The sequence below is a fragment of the Gopherus evgoodei genome, chromosome 18 (genome assembly GCF_007399415.2).
Source record: "Gopherus evgoodei ecotype Sinaloan lineage chromosome 18, rGopEvg1_v1.p, whole genome shotgun sequence".
NCBI classification, from domain to species: Eukaryota; Metazoa; Chordata; order Testudines; family Testudinidae; genus Gopherus; species Gopherus evgoodei.
In genome coordinates this window covers 19,503,400-19,523,318 of record NC_044339.1, presented here as the reverse complement: position 1 = coordinate 19,523,318, position 19,919 = coordinate 19,503,400, and the positions used below count along the sequence as shown (strand labels likewise).

Here is a 19,919-nt window from a genome sequence, read left to right as displayed (position 1 = left end):
GAGCGGTGGCCCTGGCGATGGAGCCGGAGTGAAGTCGGTGAGGGCTGCGGCTGGGGAGCGTTGCCCCGCTCGGGGTCCTGTCATGCTCGAGGTGAGCGGTAACGTCTGTCCTTGTCCGACTCCGCCCCGCGACTCCCCCGTCCTATGGGGGCCCCCAGACCCGGCCGGCCTGGGCAGGGCCATCCCCGCCCCCCCCCCCCCCTCCAGCGCCCCGCGCTCGGGCCTGGGGCCTCTGGCCGAGCCCCTGCTACCTCAGCGGCCCTGACAGCGGGCGCTTCCCTGCTGGCCTCGCTCGCCTTGCTGGGCGGGGGGAGGCATTTGTCTGTGACGTCCCCCCGGAATCTGTACCGAGGTCTTGCTTTGCAAGCGTTTGGGGCCTGCCCCCCCCCCGACCCTTCCCCTTTGACCGGCCTGGAGAGACCCCCCCCTTCTCTGTTTAGCCGCTCTGCTGTGCAGGCTCTCAGCAAGCTCTCCTCCCCGACAAGGGCGCCAATGGGGGGGGCGGGCAGAGGAGGGCTGGAGCACGTGCTCGTCCATCAACGTAATATACGCCATCGTATGCCAGCAATGCCCCTCTGCTATGTACATCGGCCAAACTGGACAGTCGCTACGGAAAAGGTTAAACGGACACAAATCAGACATTAGGAATGGCAATATACAAAAACCTGTAGGAGAACACTTCAACCTCCCTGGCCACACTATAGCAGATCTTAAGGTGGCCATCCTGCAGCAGAAAAACTTCAGGACCAGACTTCAAAGAGAAACTGCTGAGCTTCAGTTCATCTGCAAATTTGACACCATCAGCTCAGGATTAAACAAAGACTGTGAATAGCTTGCCAATTGCAGAACCAGTTTCTCCTCCCTTGGTTTTCACACCTCAACTGCTAGAACAGGGCCTTATCCTCCCTGATTGAACTAACCTCATTATCTCTAGCTTGCTTGCATATATATACCTGCCCCTGGAAATTTCCACTACATGCATCTAACAAAGTGGGTATTCACCCATAAAAGCTCATGCTTCAAAACGTCTGTTAGTCTATAAGGTGCCACAGGATTTTTTGCTGCTTTTACAGATCCAGACTAACATGGCTACCCCTCTGATACTTGACACAGAGAATGTGAGAAATGGGAAAGTGCATGTGTGAGCTGTGTTAATGCTGGGCCCTGTTTTCCATGCATGAAGCATGGTGAGGTGGCCTAGAAGTTTAGCAAAACTGAATTTCCGCCCAGGAGACCATCTTATCACATGAAAGTGGACCACAGTAACACAGGGCAGCCAACAAGAGAACATGTTCTGTGGCGTTAAAGCCTGCACCAGTCACCAGTGCAAGTGGTCAGGTTGAACTCTGTTTAATATTTTTTGTGGTAGGTTCACAGACTCCCAGGATTCTGCATATATCTGGTTTTAATCTAATCATGATACATTTTTTTTGTCAGATGTTATAGACCATTTATGTTAGTTTTCAAAACAGAGTGCAACGCATGACAAACCAGCTTTTGAGAGTTTAAAACAGGTGGTGAATTCTGAGACAGATGCTGATGAGAACTGAAGATGTTCTACTTTAGACCTTTTTGTAAGCAACACAAGAGTACTCTAGGAGGGAGCATTTCTTTTACAGAGTTCATGAACTTTACAGGAGAAGGGATCTTGCCATCCCTTCCTGACGCCTACTTTTTGTGTGAAACTACAATGTGTTCAGTTTTCAAAGATAACTTAATGCATTACTAATAAGTTATTTTGTTGCCAAGTAACCTGTTTGCAGATCACTCTACGTGGTGAAATGATTCATATGTTTTACAGACGTTATAGGAAAGCACGTATTACTTGTTAGCTCTGTATCCTTTTCACTGTGAAATGAATTCAGTTTTATAAGATCACTGATCAGAAGGCTGCTCTTTGATCAGAGGGATCTATGCACTTTTTTCTGCTTTTGCCTCATGAACAACTGAGTACTGAGTTATGTGGAGTGTCTGTGATATCAGAGGTATTTCGGTAAACCTTTACTTTTCTTACTTACCAGTTCCTTTCATTACGTAAGAATGGCCACACTGAGTCAGACCAATGGTCAATCAAGTCCAGCGTCCTGTCTTCTGACAGTAGCCAGTGCCAGATGCTTTAGAGGGAATGGTCAGAATAGGGGAATTTACTGAGTGAACCATCCCTTGTTGTCCAGTCCCAGCTTCTAGCAGTCAGAGTTTAGGGGGGTTGCATCAAAGCATGGGGTTGCATTCCTGACCATCTTGGCTAATAGCCATTGATCGAGCTATCCTCCAGGAACTTATCTAATTATTTTTTAAGCCCTCTTATACTTTTGGCTTCAGAACATCCCCTGGCAATGAGTTCTCAGGTTGACTGTGCATTGTGTGAAGAAGTACTTCCTTTTGTTTGTTTGAAATATACTGCCTGTTAATTTAATTGGGTGACCCCTGCCTGGTCACTGGTTTGTTTTATGTGAAAGAGTAAATAACATTTCCTTATCACTTTCTCCACACCATTCATGATTTTATAGATCTCTATTATATGCCCCCCCTTAATTATCTCTTTTCCAATCGGAACAGTCCCAAGTCTTTTTAGTCTCTCTCCATATAGAAGCTGTTCAGTACCTCTAGTCATTTTTGTTACACTGCTCTGTACTTTTTCCAATTCTAATATATCTTTTTTTGAGATGAGGTGACCAGAACTGCATGCAATATTCAAAGTATGGATGTACCATGGATTTATATAGTGGCATTATGATATTTTCAGTTTTATTATTTATCCTTTTCCTTATGTTGGTAATATCCTTTTTTTTTTTTTTTTTTTTTACTGCCTGCACACCTAGCAGATGTTTTCAGAGAACTACCCGTAATGATTCCAAGATCTCTTCTTGACTGGTAATAACAAATTTAGACCCCATCATTTTGTGTGTGTAGTTGGAGATTGTTTGCCAATGTGCATTATTTTGAATTTATCAACACTGATTTTCATTCTTGCCCGGTCACCCAGTTTTGTGAGATCCTTTTGGAACTCTTCAAAGTCGGCTTTGGACTTAGCTATCTTGACTAATTTTGTATCATATGCAAACTTTGTCACCTTATTGTTTCCATTTTTCCCAGATCATTTCTGAAGATGTTAAACAGCACTGTTCCCAGTACAGATCCTTAGGGGACCCTGCTGTTTACTGTTGTTCACTGTGAAAACTGACCATTTATTTCTACCCTTTGTTTTCTCTTTTAACCAGTGGCTGATCCATGAGAGAACGTTCCCTCTTATATCATGACTCTTTATGTTACTTAAGAGCATTTGGTGAGGGACCTCGCCAAAGGCTTTCTGAATGTCTGGTTCTCATTTCCTTTACATTTAAGCCTGTTGGTTAAAATGCTTTGAATTCTTAAAATCATGTTTTCACTAAATTGGTCCTGAAACTTTTTGGGCTGTCACAGACAGGTGGATATGGAAACTTGGTCACTGAAATCCAGCTGGAACTGCACAGAAAACAATGTTACTAAAGTGGAAATTCTGAAATTGTGCAAATTGTACAAAGTTCCCTCTGAGTTTGGAAGTTTTCATTGGCTTTATTAAACAATGCTTGTAAAGTTAGCTAAAACTAATACCTTTAATATTTTGATAAGTTTGATAGGATTTAGATTAAGAATCTGATGTGCTAGTATTTATTCAATAAAGTTCCCATGAAAGTGAACATTTTGTCTAAGTAGAGACTGCAGGAGTGGGTTGTACTTATTTAGTTGTAGCTTTTATAAAATGGATTAACTTGATTTTAAAAAGTCATTGTTTTGATCAGCTCAACTGTGCAGAATGCCACACAAAATTGGATTCGTAGTTATCAGTTCATCAGGACATGAAGATGGCTTCAGTGCAAAAGAACTGATGGTTCATGCACCAACAGTCAATGGATGGAGATCATCAAGGTACTATAAGTGAAAGAGTTATTTATATTAAGGAAGCATTGAAGTGTCTCTAAAATATGAGAGATAAGTAATTCACAGGGAAATAATTCTACTCTGGGTATCTGATTACATCAAAAAATAAGAAATCTAAGATAGAAAATCAGGATTTTGCATAGTTGCCTCTCATTCAAGATCACAAAGAGTTTGACAAAATCCAGCCCCAGTCCTGTGAACTGCTCCAGGCAGACTCCTGTGTCCACGTGAGATCCCATCAAGTCAGCTGCCTGGTTCTGGCTGCCCAAAGCAGATTGCAGGGTGAAGAACCTCACTGGCTGTGAGAACTATGGACCAAGTTCTGCAGTTGTCTTTCATCTCACGCAGCCCTTGTCTCCCAAAACTCCAGAGTGTTCTTAAAAGGGATACCATTAACTTGAAACAAGTCAATTAAAAAAAAAGTGATTTTAGGCGCTACATCTGCCTCTGAGTCCCCCTGCCAATTTTTGTGGGTTTACAATCACTTGCCTTCTCTAATTTTTTTAATGTTTTTCTCTCCATTTCTATTGTGTTACAGGCCCATGCAGCCAGCAGGGGGACCTGTCTATACACACTGCTGTTAAATATACAAAGTCAATTGAAAAAAGAGCCTCCCTTCCCCCTGCAAAAAAAATTAACTTGCTATATAGTGATGTTAGCAAGGCTGCACATTTTGGGATGCCCGGGGAAAAATCTGAAACTGAGGGCCCCCACCCTGCTAAAAAAATTACCACTGAGGGAAGGCAGGGGGAATTGTAGAGTGAGCCCACACTACACTCAGCCCGCAGTAGGAGCTTGACTCACAGGGCTGGGACTGGTTCCCTGGCCTGGGCTTTCCAACCTGCAATGTGGAGTTGCAGAGCCACTGAGGTTTGGTCTGGCTGACCCTCTGTTGTGATGGCACTATGACCCTGCATGCCAAGCGGCAATGTCACTTGGTTTTAGGAGCCCTCTCAAACAAGGGACCTGAGCAAGCTGTCCCTCCTCCCCCCTTCCTTCCCAGCATGGCTCTGAATGTTAGGGATTACTTGTAGCAATAAGAGAGACAATTTTTAGACAAAATGTGATTCAAGTTGACGATAACTCTTTAAGAAGATGGCTAGTGAACATTTTCTTTACTTTCAGACTCTGCCAGTATCCACAAGAAATCGTCCTTCAGATGGTGGAGAGATGTCGAGTTCGAAAGCTGCAATTACTTGCTCACCAGTATATGATTTCAAGCAAAATTGAGTTCTACATTAGTGAAAATCTGCCTGAGTACTTTGCACCGTATCAGTCAGAGCGGTTTCGCAGACTGGGGTAAGTCAAAAGGTGCCAAATGCTAGTGTCACTTTAATCAGAGAGGTAAGATTTGGGAAGGGAGTGGTACATTAATCATGGGTAAAATGTTGATGTGATGTTATGCAAATCAGGAAGGGAAGTTCTGTCCCCCAGCTGCATCTGTGGGTTGCCACAGTAATAAAGTTGAAGTCACTAGAATTGTATGGGTGCAACTGAGGTCAGAATTTTTCTCTGGGCTTTCAGAACACACATGAGAGCTGCATTCATTTCTATGTTTTTATTAAACACGGATATAGACATCTTACTAGACTTATCGACCAGTCTCTCTCAGTACACAAGCTGACATGTCATCTTTCTAAATAATGCATGTGGAACAGGCACAGTTGTTGAAAGGAGAAAAATCTATCAAAGCCCAGTATGTATTAAGTATTGTGTCATTATTATTTATTTGTATTGTGGTAGCACTTGGAAGCCCCAGTTATGAACCTCACTGTGCTAGGTGCCTCTAACACATAACAAAAATATGATCCGTGTCCCAAAGAGCTTATAATCTAAATACATAATTTCAATTTTAATATCTTCAGATAGAAAAGTCCTTTTTATTGCAGTTTTAAAGGGATGGTGGTTGCCATAACTTCAGGTGGTTTTATGCATCTCTGTTCTCTGGTATTCTATTAATAGTTGATCATATTTAACACATCAACTCTTTTAATACATAGGCCCCAGTGCTGCAATTGTGTCCATATGTGTGGCTGCCAGAGTAGAGCCCCAAGGATTCCCTCACACGTTTTCTCAATGCGGGCTCAGGGCCATGGGGCTTATTCTACTGAAGTGATATAGGGACTGATCCAAAGCCCTTGGAAGTCAGTGTCAAAACTCCTGTTGATTTCTGCGCACTTTGAATCAAGTCCGTAGAGTGCTTTTTAAAAAAAGAGAAATGGCGTTCTTATTTCAGTTCTCAATACCATTTTAAAATTTATCAAAATACTAATTTGAATGGATGTTGTACATTAACAAAATATATCTTACCTATTTGCGCATGTTTTTACACATTTCATCTGCTTAATTCAATTTTCCTTCTACAGTTATGTCTCTCTCTCAGACAATGAGAAGACCGGGTACAAAGCACGGGAGCTGAAGTCAGTCTACGTGGATGCAGTAGGACAGTATCTAAAACTCACTTTCCATAAAAATTACATCAATAGATACAACTTATACAGTCAGGTAAGATGAATTAAAATGGTGACTTGATGCTCTAGATAGTATTGCAGTTGTCCAAGACTGCCGAAGCAAAATGCTGCTTTGATTTATAAAACTAAAATTGCCAGTGGGAAGTTGTTGTGAATGAGTAATTCTCAGAAAAAATGTCAATTAAAAGTCTGGTGTCTCTTTTCTTTAATGTGCAAATTATTAGCTTCAATTTATAGGGGGTCTAGAGGTTTCTATACTACACTTAAGAAATTTGGTTATAATCAAGAGAGCTTTTGTCTGGCACACTTTCATCTAAGCACTGCATTCAGTGTGTCCAGAACAGATTAATCAAGTGTGCATTTCTATGCCTCTTTTCATTTTGAGCTCTGAGTGTTTAATGTGTAATACAGCAAAGACAAACAGCTTTCTCTGAGATGGAATGCTGCTGCTATCTTGCACAACACAATACTGCGCTTTGGGATCTGATTTTTTTTGTAAGTGAATTAAGTAGTTACACTGCACATCTATCCAAAATGAGAGAAACTGAGAATCAGCCTCTCTAACTTTGCATAGTTATGCTGTGTATGAATCAGACTTATCGCCCTAAAAGGGGAGTAGCAGACCACTACACCATGTTGTTTCTAGCCAAGTTACCTTTAACTAATTTAGTAATAAATTGTTAAACATATGTATCTTATGCTTACAATAAGCTCTTGCCTACCTATGTTTGGGTGCATAGGGCCCATAGAATGTATGAATTTAAGTAATTCACTACTAGATAATTTTCAGAAAGTGATAAAAATATTTTAGAGGTGCCAGCACAAGTTGTGTAGTGGCTCAGTGCATGTTATATCGTTGTTCCAGTCTTCATAAATACAAGTAAAGTAATAATGGTCTTGTGTATCCGTATTTCTTTTTAATTCTATCTTAGGTTGCTCTGGTAGCAATAAATATAATTGGGGAACCTGCAGACTACAGCAATGACAGCAATAATGTAAGTATATAAAGATGATTATGGAAGAAAGTTTCCCTCTCAAACATAGACTGTCCTTTGAATGTTGCTGCATGTACTTAATAATGATATGCTTCACCTAATGAAAGGTGCCTTTTGATTTTTCTTGTTGTTGTTACATTAGTGTTGTTTAAAGAGAGCTGTCATGCACTTATTTTCTGTTTTTTGTTTGGTTGTTTCTTTTTAATGTAATTTTGAAAAGAAATTCCCTTGGAAGGAGTAAATCAAAATAGCAACATGGAACTGAGTATGTTTGTATTTTCAGCCTTTTAAAATGCACAGATTATTTTACATGCATGTGTACATGCAGTCTACTATGTAAAATGCAAAATGTCCTCCTTCCTGGATTTGGAGTTAACAGAGCAACAACAGGGTAGCAAATTTCAGGTCCAGCCTTTTCATCAGACTGGGTTTATTCTTCAGATCGGACTGCTCAACCCGCACCCTCGTTTCTTTATCCTAAGAGTCACTTCCATCTCCAAAAAAAGAATAGAAGAACTTGTGGCACCTTAGAGACTAACAAATTTATTTGAGCATAAGCTTTATCCACAGAAATGATTGTCCAGTAGAACCTAGTTAACATTAACCCTACTAGATTCTCACCTGATAATGAAGTGTGGTGTTTCAGGCAAATGCTGCTGTTCTCTTATAGTACAGTAAATATAAATTAGTTTTATTTTCAAAATTACAGTGTAATTTGCATATAAGAGAATAGTTTTGTCATGTTTACTTTTACTGTTGTGCAAAACAAAACTAGTATTTTGTCAGAGATGTAGTAAAAACTCTACTAACATTGTGAGACCTTTTTATATATGTGAGTTTGTTTGAAGATACTGTTAATTCAACTTAGTTATTTGTCTAAATATAGAGGCGTATAGGAAAAGGAATGACATGATGTCTCACATTTAATTGTTTGAATCTATAGTTTCCATCCTCTTCACAAAAAAGTTGGTGACATTACATTAATCTTTTTCTTCCAAAGCCTTCAAGAGAGAAGCTGATTGACCATTACCTTGGGAACAATCCAGATGACCTAGCCTTAGATGGAATATACCTCGGGTAAGACTTCTCTGCTGAGATTTGGATCAGAGGAGTTAATAAAACTAGTGACATCTTGAGCTATACTAAAAACAATTTAGATGCCAGAACTGTGTCAAGAACAAGTTGTGAATTGTGCTGATTATTGTTGGCCTTCGGCATTTAATTAACTTAATTATGTCTTACATGCCTAGTGAATGAACAGTGTGCAGTCATATTCTGTTGGGTCTTATTTCTTCATCAGCCACCCTTGTGTCTTATTTCTCAGAAACATTGTTATTCCTTAAATGCCAAATTTGAACCCAAGCAGTTGTTACAGAATTGATAGCACTAGCTATTCTTCTTGGCATCTTGTTAACCAGCACAACTTTAACTACCATTCATCCCATTTTCCTCTTTAACATTTACAGTGTGGTTGCCATCACAATGTGTATGCCAAGTATCAGAGGGGTAGCCGTGTTAGTCTGGATCTGTAAAAGCAGCAAAGAATCCTGTGGCACCTTATAGACTAACAGATGTTTTGGAGCATGAGCTTTCGTGGGTGAATACCCACTTCTTCAGATGCATGTCATGCCGGCAAGTTAGGGATTCAGCCAATGTGGCAGCACTGCAAATTTGGCCAGTGTGGTAGTTCTATCAGCTGACAGACGAGGAGAGTAGTTTGGCTAACAGACTAGCCTGTACTCTCCAGAAGCTAGCTAGATTGCTGAGTTACTCTCCTACCGATATTATTGTCATAGCAAACAGCCATGTAACTGTCAGAGACCACCAACAGCCAGCCCTGTGTTTCTCAGCTAGGCTTTTTCGGCTGCATAATTATATGGCCCACATTTTCAAACCTCTACAAAAGCCATACAAATTGTTCCTACAGAAGCCCTCTTTTGGGCATGCAGATCCAGTAACTGACTCAGTTTGTATGCCAATAAGTGTGCAGTTACTTGATTTACACACGTTGGTTTTTGCATGTGGTGTGGATGTATGAACAATCTGTGTCTATTGCATAGGATTTTGATATTTTGGCCTATAATACTTCCTGCTTGTTCTGATCAGATTGATCCAATTCTAGCATTATTTGATCAGAATAATCAGCAGATTATTGAATTATCTGTGACAACTGGAGGAAATTTCAGAGCATGCCTGGTACACAAAAACATTCTGTCGGAATAACACAATCTTTTAGTTTTCAGGAATCTTATTTTTCTGGATCTTTTTTTCTTTGTTCATTTTAAAAATGTTAGCCTCTCACTTAGAAGAAGAGACTGTTATTCTCAGTGATAAATTCATATATTTTTAAGGTCAGAAGGAACCATTATGATCATCGAGGATTCTAGTCTGAACTGTATAACACAGAAATTACTGGGTGAAATGCTATCAAACCCCTATCTTGTGATTGGGTTAGAGAATATATTTTTTAGAAAGACATCCAATTGTCATTTAAAGACTTAAATGATGAAGAATCTACCATGTTCCTTGGTAAGCTGTTTTAGTGGTTAATTTCCCTTGTAAGTAGGAGATATTTTCTTTTGAATAAAAGGCAATTTTCTGTGGACATTGGTAAATTGTTTACTTACTAAAATCACTGCAGTCATAGCAACATTGACTAGTGCTAGAGGCAGTATTCTCCAGTTTATCTCATTTGGTGGAAGAAGCACCTCAGAGTGGATCTGGGAAGAGGAGGATTTGGTGAATGATGGAAATAACAGGAGTGTAATAATTAGCTATTACCTAGTACTTTAAATTTTCAGAGCCATATATAAACATTATAACAGACATCTGCTCTTCTTCCTTAGAAAATCTCAATGACCAGAGGAGCTCTTTCATTTACATAGAAATGTGATAATTTAATCATATAGATGTCACTGAAAACAACAGATCACATCAAAGTCTCGGTGGTGGTAGGTCTAGAACATTGAGTTAGGAGATAGCATATCCACTAAACTTCAGTGTAGAGTAAAATGGAAAATAATTTGCTTAAATATTCCTTTGGTTTCAATAATAACTCTTACAAGAGCTAAACTTTGTATTTCAAAGTAAAACAGGAAAAATGTGACTTTGATGAGCCATTTAAAATAAGTGAGATCCACAGTATACTGAAGAATGAGAAAAAATAATTGTCATCTTTTAATATATATTAATCTTCTCACAGCAAAAAGAGAAGGAATATATTGTAGCTGGTGCTTCAGATTAACCTCAAAAATATCTTTTTTTATTTTTCTCCAGAAAACCTGATTCTATTTCACCACTGGATGATTTGGCTTTTGATATGTACCAGGATCCAGAAGTTGCTCAGATAATTCGTAAACTGGATGAGAAAAAGCATGAAGCTGTCCATCATGAACGTTATGACTATGCCAAGAAACTCAAACAGGCTATTGCTGACTTGCAAAAGGTACTGTTTAATGACTGTTATGTCACAAATCCATGAGTTTTTCATTTGTCCATAAGATGGTCCTCAGTCTTTGCAGTAAAATACATTTGTGGTGGCTGCAGGTCACCCTCTGGTGTGTTTAAAAAATAATAAATGAAGAGTCGGACAATTGAGTTTTATAGGCTGGAATCTATGTACATTTAAAAGAATGTGATTTCCAACCTTAATTACATGAAAGCACCATTTTTCAGGTTGGGGAACGACTCGGGCGGTATGAGGTAGAAAAGCGCTGTGCTGTAGAGAAGGAAGATTACGATCTTGCTAAACAGAAGAAACAGCAGATGGAAGAGTACCGCCTGAAGGTGTATCAGCAACTGGAGCTGCACAACCTTCTGGATCCAGAGCTGATGGTAGGGAACACTAGTCATAGTATAAAAATAAACACATGGTGGCTTGACTCATAAGGTTTTATCAAGTTGTATTATAAATAGAGATGTGCTTGAGAAGCTAAAATAATAAACTCATGGGATAGGACTCATAATTGTCAGAGTATTTTTGTTAAATCTTTTTTTACTTGGATTGTTAATTGCTCATATAGCATCAGAGGTTGGCTTTCTCTGCTGTTGACCTGTATTCATTTAGTTTTTCCAGGTATATATACTTAATGGTCTATAAATAATAATGAAAAGGTACTAACATATCACAGTTACACTAGATATGCTCACGTGTTTTGTCACAGATTTTCAAGGATAAAAGAGACCATTAGATCACTTAGTCTGACCTAAACGTAACCAAGGCACGTGGCTTTCTCATATTTCTAAGCACCTCTTGTTGTTATTAAGGTAAATGCATAAAGGACTTCTAGTGGCATCACTGCAAACCACTGGAGTTCAAAATGAGTGACATACCACAACCCTAAGGTGTATTTATAGCTTAGAAAGCTATTGGAAAGCATTATTTGCCAGTCAGGTGAGGCTGCTTATAATCCGTTGTCTTCTCCTTTGTGTTGCTTTGCTGTTATGCCAGACACCTGTATTTAGAACCATGATTTCCACTAATTTTTATAAGTGGAGTTGTAGTGTTTATTTGAAAACAGCTGATGCAGTAGTGGTAACTGAGCTTCACTTTCAGAATTTTATTTTGAAGCAGTGTACTGAAACCGTATTGTACAAAATTGCCCTTTCTTTTCTCAGATCCGAAGACCTCCTGAATTGCCGCTTGAGCCTATGGTTTATTCAGTTAGCCCTCAGCAAAAGAAACCCATGCAGTCACCCCAGCATGAGAAAACAGAAGCACAGAAGACCGAGCCTTTGCCACAAGAAAAGCCACCCAAGACAACTTCCCCTGAGCCCACTGTTCCTGAACACTCCACTTCTCCTGTTGCTCAGCCATCAGACTCTGTAGAGGGTTTTCCAAAGATAAATGTAAGTGATCTTGTTTATCTAAGCCTTCTCTGCTTCAAGACCTCCCACATTTACAAGAGATCATCATATAATCATGTCCAACCAAAAGTCACCTTTCTTGGCCATTTCTACAGGAATCTACCAGAGAAAAAGTTTTTCTTATTACACGCAGCTTCCTGTAGAAATCTGATCATCGTTTGGTTATGCTGATATCTCATATGGCATCAGAGGTTGGCTTTCTCTGCTGTTAATCCGTGTTCATCTAGTAATAATAATGTTTAGCATCTCTTGTGAGAGACTCTTGAAAGCCTTTACAAACATTCATGCAGACTGAGTTAAGTAAGATTATACCCAATTTACAAATAGGGAAATTGACATAAAGAGAAGTTAAGTGATTAGTCCAAGGTCACACTGCTGATTCACTTTAGACCTGGGCTACAAGTCAGCCTGTTCGTCTAATGATCTGATAACACTCCTCTTTTATGAATTATCATGTGTGAGTCCAGGCTCATGGCCAAAACAGCAGCAAAGAATATGCTGGAATGAGATTGAAGAACATAGTAATGGCTTGATGGCACATGCACCACGAGGAAAAGTAATCCAGGCTGTAATCGTAATAAAATTCTTGGAACCAGAAACACTAAGCATATGTCTAGGCTGCAATTAAAAACCCATGGTTGGCCCATGCCAGCTGACTCGGGCTCACAAGGCTGGGGCTGCAGGGCTTTTTCATTGCAGTATAGACATCCAGGCTCAGGCCGGAGCCAGGCTCTAGGATCCTGTGTGGTGGGATGGCCTCTGTGCGCAGGCTGCAGCCTGAGCTGGAACATCTGCACTGCAGTTAAATAGCTTGTTAGCCTAAGCCCAAGTCAGATGCACCCTCCAGCTCTAGGTGTCTAATTGCAATATAGACATAACCAATAAGGCCAGCCCAACTTCTTCTGAAGCCAGTGGAGACTCCCATTGACTTCAGTAGGGCTTGGATTGGACCCTAAGAGCAGCAATAATCTCTTTACAGCACACTGGAGTAAAATAATGGAATTGTTTACATTGTCTTCATACCTGGAGAGTGGCTATAAATGGAATTCCATAATGTTTTTATCTTATCTGCTTAATGTCATATAAAATATATCCTTTGTACTGACTTCCATTCTGAAAGCACTGTTACCATGGTAACAGGATGGGGAAAAAAAGGAAAACTTCCGAACCTGCTTTTAAAATGCAGGAGATACAACTCTATAGAAAAGTCTGGATGGATTGTGTTGAAATGAATCAAAGTAGTGATGGAACACCATCGGATCTGAGTCACAATTAGAATTACTTTGCTTGTCTTCTCCATTAGGTTGAATTTTTGCCATATGATGAGAGACCTCTTCCAGCTATTCGTAAGCAGCATGAGGATGGATTTGCCTACCTTGAGCCAGAGATGAATGAAGAAGATATCAGTGATACTCCAAGAAGTGGCATCACTGGAGAACCAGAACCATTAACTGAGAAAGCGCTGAGGGAGGCTAGCCCTGCCATTGAAGTTTTCGGAGAGGCCTTGGTAAAGACCAGAAAAATAAACAACTTCACATTTATAATCCAGATCTTGAGTCATTTTTAGAATTCACTTTGTGAACAAAAGCATGATGAAATAATGGCTTCAGATATGTAATGATTAAATAGAACTGCAAATCTAAAGTTTGGTATTGCTATAACTAGTATTAAAATCAGGTGCCTATTTTCAGTTTTTACATGGCTACCTAACTTTCTGTTGCTAATGAGTTGATTACATATTATTAGAGGAATCTATTATATCTAGATAAGTTTATGCAGTTCATCCATTTTCGGGAGTGAAATAAGAAGATGTTTACAGATTATCTGCTTTAGAATTTGTCCTCTGATGGAAGTTTCACTGCTAGTGCCAGTGATTGGTGCTTTGTCAGTAGATAGGTAATTGCCAAAATCTGGGATAGTTTGTTGAGTTTAAGGTATTAATCCTTTTTCTTTTGGTATAAAGTCTCATTTTTCCTTTAAGCAATCTTATGGAAGAGATTTTCAAGGATGCAAAAAGAAGTAAGATGCCTCAGTCCCACTGAAAGTAAATGGGATTTGGGCTCCTAATTCCCATTTTGCCTTTGCAAATCTCTTCCTGTGTCACACTAAATTATGCATTGAGTTGCCAGTATTAGCCATTTTAACAGTAATCTTGCTCTGTATCAGGTTGCAGGTGCATATTCCAAGACTTGGTCATATCGAGAAGATGCACTGCTTGCTATATATAAAAAGCTGATGGAAATGTCTGCCAGCACATCTAAGGATGATTTAAAGAATATGCTTAGAGCTGCTGTCTTTCTCATAAGAAGAGCCATAAAAGACATAGTGTCTTCAGTGAGTAATACTGTTTCATTATAAAAATATCCTTATTGAAGCTCCAGTCCTGCACGGCCTTGTGCAGGGCTATACTCACATGGAACAAGTTGCAGGATCAGGACCTAGTAAATGAAGGCTTTTAGTTGAGAAAATAATTGTAATTTAATAATATTAAATATCTGAATAGCCTACACTCTAAAAGGAAATGCTGTTATATTAATTTTGGCTTTGAATAATAGGTGCAATTTTACAAAAATGTGAGTTCATGCAGGTTTTTAATTGCTGCAGAATTTAGGAACTGCATAATATAGAGAGGTAAATATTTTAATAGTTTTATAAAATGTGAGCATGTTGAGTTGTCTGTATATTGCATACCACCAAGAATAGTGACAGTGCTCAGTAAATAAGTTTTATGAAACTTTTATACAGAACGTAGATGCTATAGTAGAAAGAGTCTATTAGGCTATTTAGCAAATAATATATTTGATGGGTAAGGCTCCGTGTTTGTCATGGAAGTTACGGATTCTGTGACTTTCTGTGACTTCTGCAGTGGCCAGTGCGTCTGGCCCAGGGGCCACCTGAGCAGCTCAGGCAGCTCCCGGGCCAGGCGCACCAACCTCTGCTGGGGCAGTCTCAGGGCCTCCTGCCCCCTAGCAGCAGGAGTTTGGGTGTAGGGGAGCTCCAGGCTGGGGGTTAGGGTGTGGGGCAGTGCTTACCTGTTGGGGGGGGAGGGCTCCACTGAAGGGTGACAGGAACTCTCCTCCCTCATCTCCTAGCTCCACGTGCTGCTTCTGCCTGCAGGCACCGCCCTCGCAGCTCCCATTGGCCGTAGTTTCCAGCCAATGGGAGCTGCAGAACCAAGGTTTGGGACAGAGCAGAGGCAGCATGTGGAGCTAGGTGCTGGGATCGCCACTTCCCAGGAGCTGGGTAGGAAGTCCTCCCCACCCCCACCATCCCCCTCCCCCTGAGCACCCATAGTGCCCTCCCAAGCTGACTCCTCCCCAAGTTTTAGTCAGGGATACATAGTAAAAGTCATGGACAGGTTCATAGGCCATGAATTTTTGTTTACTGCTCATGACCTATATTACATGGAAGTAGGAAATTTTAAAATATTTTTTGTTTTAATAATCTTTTTAACTCAGGTTTTCCAAGCTTCCCTGAAACTTTTGAAAATGATCATCACTCAGTATATACCAAAGCATAAACTAGGTAAACTGGAAACAGCTCATTGTGTGGAAAGAACGCTTCCAAATCTGCTTTCTAGAACAGGAGACTCCTCAACCCGTCTTCGTATTGTGGCTGCCAACTTCATTCAGGTAGGAATATCATCTGGAAATGCATATTAGATTGACTTTTAACACACCATTTAGCTGTTTTACCTACACATACGACAGACTGAGAATGCCACCAAGACACAGACTGCATGACATCTTTCCAAAATCAAATATAAAGTTAATATATGAAAATGTAATAAGATATATCGGTGCTATAGTAATCCGTTTACTGCTGCTGGATTAACCTGATAAACTCCATATGATGGTTGGTTGTTTTGACGCTAAATGTTAATTACCCTTTTTGGTTTGAATGTGATGTTTCTGGTAAATACTTCATTACAGATTACACTATCATATTTTCATGCTGATTGTTCAGGGCCACCAAGGACTTCCAGACTCCTGGCCTGGCTGCCTCCTGTGCTGCTCAGCTCCCAAGCAGGCAGCTGTGGAAGCCAGCTCGCCCTCAGGTCTGGAAACCCTCCGTCACCAGCCCCAAGAAGGTCCATCCCAAAAGTTGCAAAATTTGGAAGCTCCAATACCTGCTGACTGAAATTGACATTCTTGTCTCTTTCATTGTGGTAGCAGTGGCTAAACTGCCAAGAAAGTCAATTTTAGTCAACAGCTGCCCTCTGGAAAGCCTGTTTCTTTTTTGGAAATGTAATGTGTTGGTGTATGAGAATCAAAATATTTTTCAGGATTTCCAGTTCATAAGAAATTTCAAAATATTGTGCTGAATTGGAATTAGTTCAACATTTTGAAATATGGTTTATCTCATGAACTGGAATTCCTGAGATTCATCTTGTACTGCTTGTGAATGCAGGAGACAGACCTCTCACAGGATTTGGACCTAAATGGTGGAACTCACTCACAGAAGAGTCAATGATCATGAACCTCACAGTAGTTGGAACTTAACTCCATTTGTTTGACTTAGCTTCCTCACAATTACTTTTTCAGCTGCTTGCTCGAATCTACTGATTGTGGAATAATCTGCTAGCTTTCCATCTACTCCTGCAAGAGCAGAATGGACACACAGTTTAGTTTGCCATTCTTTTTTTATTATGATTAATTTGAGGGGTACTGCAGTGATGAGAGCTATGAAAGTACCTAGATAGTCCTTGTCTCCTATTTGTAATATGGTAGAATTTTTGATCAAAAGAAATATATTTAAACTCAAATTAATTGTAAAATTATAAGTAAACTTACCTGTTCTGTGACTGAATTTTAGAGTCATTTTATAGAGTCTTTAAAATAAAAACTAAGGGAAATTTTTAATTAGAAGTAAACAAATGATGTAAATATCAGATTTAGCAAAAGAAAAAAAGGGTGCCAATTTAAAAATTGACAATCCATTCCTCCTGTGGTGGCAGTGAGCATTTGTGAACGGCTGTTGAAGTACAGACTCTGTTTTCCAGTAGAACTTGCAAGCAGGAAAGGTAATTCTCTGTGTGTGTATATGTGTTAATATAGTGCCAGGGGAGGGTACTAGGTGAGTCACTGGCTCTGGTTTATTTTATCATTGCATTCATCCAGATGGGGAGAAAAGGTTTTTCTTTCATTGCAGACTTGACTCAGATTTTAATAGGGATAGTGTGAGCACTGCTCTGGTATGTCACTCTAAAGCCAAAAGTGGCTTCTTGCTTGCTTGCTTATGAATACCTCTTGGCTCATGTACAATAGATTTGTAATTGTATACTCAAAAGGAAATGAGGAAGCCATTAGTGGTGTAGTTTTGTAGCCAGGACATAGAGTACTGTTACTTGAAAAAGAAGGAAGATGTACTTACTGTATTATTGCTAGCAGAAAATTAAAAAAATCTTAATCGAATCTAAACAATAAAACATAAGAAATATTTAGAGTGACAGTGTAATATTATCATAGGATTTTTGTATGACATTTCCCTACAGGAGGTATAAAAGATGGTCAAACAGCCCTTTTCCTGTATACACTTAGTACCTTTTCCTGTAGGTTTGCCTCTTACTTGAAAAGTGAATGCAGATCATTCATGTGTCCTTTAAAAATATGAACTAAGTTTAAATGAATCATTGCTCTGTAATCACTTAAAATCAAACTAATTTATGAAAGAAGCTGTTTCTCTAATGCCACTTACTCCTTTGGCACAGGGTCCCACGCAGACAGTGCAAATGAAAGGTTCATAAATTATCCTGTGTAATGGGTGCCTGCAGATCAGTGTTCTTCCTCCATGTGCATCCACTACATTTTCTTGTGATCCTGGTGCAAGCTGCTTCACATGTCTCACTTTTTTCCTGAAAACTGTTATTCTCTCTTTCCTAGCTACTTTCTGAGCTATGTTGCAGTAAACCTGTTAAAACAGATTCTTCTTTCTGTACAACCTACCTGAACTAATGTCTGGCTCCTTCTCTATTGTTCCCTTTTTGTCAGGTTTGCTTACAAGAGAAGAGAGAGCAGTGATTTCAAGGGAATGCTACCTGGCTTCATAGCCTCGTGATCTGCTGCCTGTGCTTCCATACTTCTGCTGTCACAACTGACTTGCGTGTTTCTTTGAATTTACTTGTTGGTAGCTCTTTGGACAAGTCAGGAAAACTTAGCTTAAATATACTCTTCTCCTTTTTCATGTGACCTTAGCAAATTTAAAGCACAACTATTAAACTAAATGTTATGACTTTTTTTGGTGTTGAAGACCATAGTGATGCTTGGCACCACTCTGAACGTAAAAATAAACCAATTAACTAAATTACAGACATTACTTGAAATGTTAAAAAATACAAACCAAAACCTTATCTTTAAGATGTGGCACTGAAGAAATGAAATGGGCACAAAAGTTAGTGTAATTTGAACACAAGTGAGACTCTAATTGCATTGACCATGTTTTAGGATTTAGAACTTATGTAGGAATGGAGAACTGTCCTAGAAATATGCATTTCTTTACCCTTCATAAAAGCACAGAATATATGAAAATGCTAGTCTTCACTGTTCATTAGTGGAAGGAACATTTATTGATTTATGCATATTAATATTTATTCACAGGGGAAAGTAACTGGCTTTATTTGTTAAATTTACTCAGTGGGTCAGATTCTGATCTGTTATGCTACACAGTAGATCAGGAGCTGTTGGATTTAATCCAGGTTTCTTATTGAAATCAGAATCTAACCTAATAAAACTAAAATGTTAAGTGAAAGTTACTTAATTTTAACATTTGTAGAAAAAAAATCAGTTTTGCGCACACAGCTAGAATAGATACTGTCTAGCATTGAAAGGACTGAACAGCAAGCATCTTACGACAACAAAACTCAGCTGTGAGGCAGTTTTCTTAGTAGATCAATAAAATGTGAGGTGGTAGATTTCCTCGCTACTTCGGTTATTTAAAAACAACAAAAACTTAATATCCAATTCTGCAGGTCTTGTTCTGAAGAAAGGTCCCAGTGAAATACGTAGTTCTCAGCAGACGCAATATGTGCATGTTCTTTGTCAACAAAGCTGTTGTCAGTAGCAAGACTGACACGTTTATTCTTCTCTTTATGCTGTGTACAGCAGACTGTGTTGAAATAGTGAATGACCGTCTGCCTCTCCTGAAAGGCTTATCTCATTGTAACTAACACGGGACATTCTTGGTTATGAGGTCCTGAACAACGTTGGCTTTGCAAACCATTTCATCCTGTGTTTCAGCATTTTCCTGTGTGAGTTAACTCTGTATCTCCCTACAGGAAATGGCACTATGTAATGAAGTTAAACCTCTTCAAATCATTCCGGTTCATCTGGTCCAGCCATTGAAACCGAATTCCCCTACTCATCTGGCAATGAGTCAGGTGGACTTGGTAGAACGGCTGTTGAAAGACCTGGGAACAGAAAACTCTGGGTTTACCATTGACAACGTCATGAGGGTAAGAGTCTGAAACTACAGTATTTTAAGTCTCTTTTTCTTGGATGAATGTTAGTTTTTGTGTTAGAGTGCCTGGCGCATACACCAGTTAACCGGGCCCAGTGAGATTCTCTAGGTGGCATTAGTCAACTTTGTGAAGATCCAGAATGCAAAAGAAAAGCTATAAAGCATACTTGGTTGGAGAAACATGTCTGTCTGTCTGTCTGTCTGTCTGTCT

General features: G+C 39.5%; 1 protein-coding gene across 1 annotated transcript in view; it reads left to right on the top strand.

Moving 5' to 3' along the window:
* The first annotated feature begins 8 nt into the window (after positions 1–8).
* Positions 9–19,919, top strand: part of CEP104 (centrosomal protein 104) — a 32,183-nt gene continuing 12,272 nt past the window's right edge. The window contains exons 1-13 of the mRNA XM_030537874.1: positions 9–91; positions 3,783–3,909; positions 5,047–5,220; positions 6,288–6,426; positions 7,325–7,387; positions 8,388–8,464; positions 10,664–10,832; positions 11,063–11,221; positions 12,005–12,235; positions 13,557–13,760; positions 14,420–14,587; positions 15,712–15,885; positions 19,527–19,703. Of these exons, the coding sequence (XP_030393734.1) occupies positions 3,797–3,909; positions 5,047–5,220; positions 6,288–6,426; positions 7,325–7,387; positions 8,388–8,464; positions 10,664–10,832; positions 11,063–11,221; positions 12,005–12,235; positions 13,557–13,760; positions 14,420–14,587; positions 15,712–15,885; positions 19,527–19,703 (1,848 nt within the window). The 5' untranslated portion in view covers positions 9–91; positions 3,783–3,796. The remainder of the gene's footprint in view (positions 92–3,782; positions 3,910–5,046; positions 5,221–6,287; positions 6,427–7,324; positions 7,388–8,387; positions 8,465–10,663; positions 10,833–11,062; positions 11,222–12,004; positions 12,236–13,556; positions 13,761–14,419; positions 14,588–15,711; positions 15,886–19,526; positions 19,704–19,919) is intronic.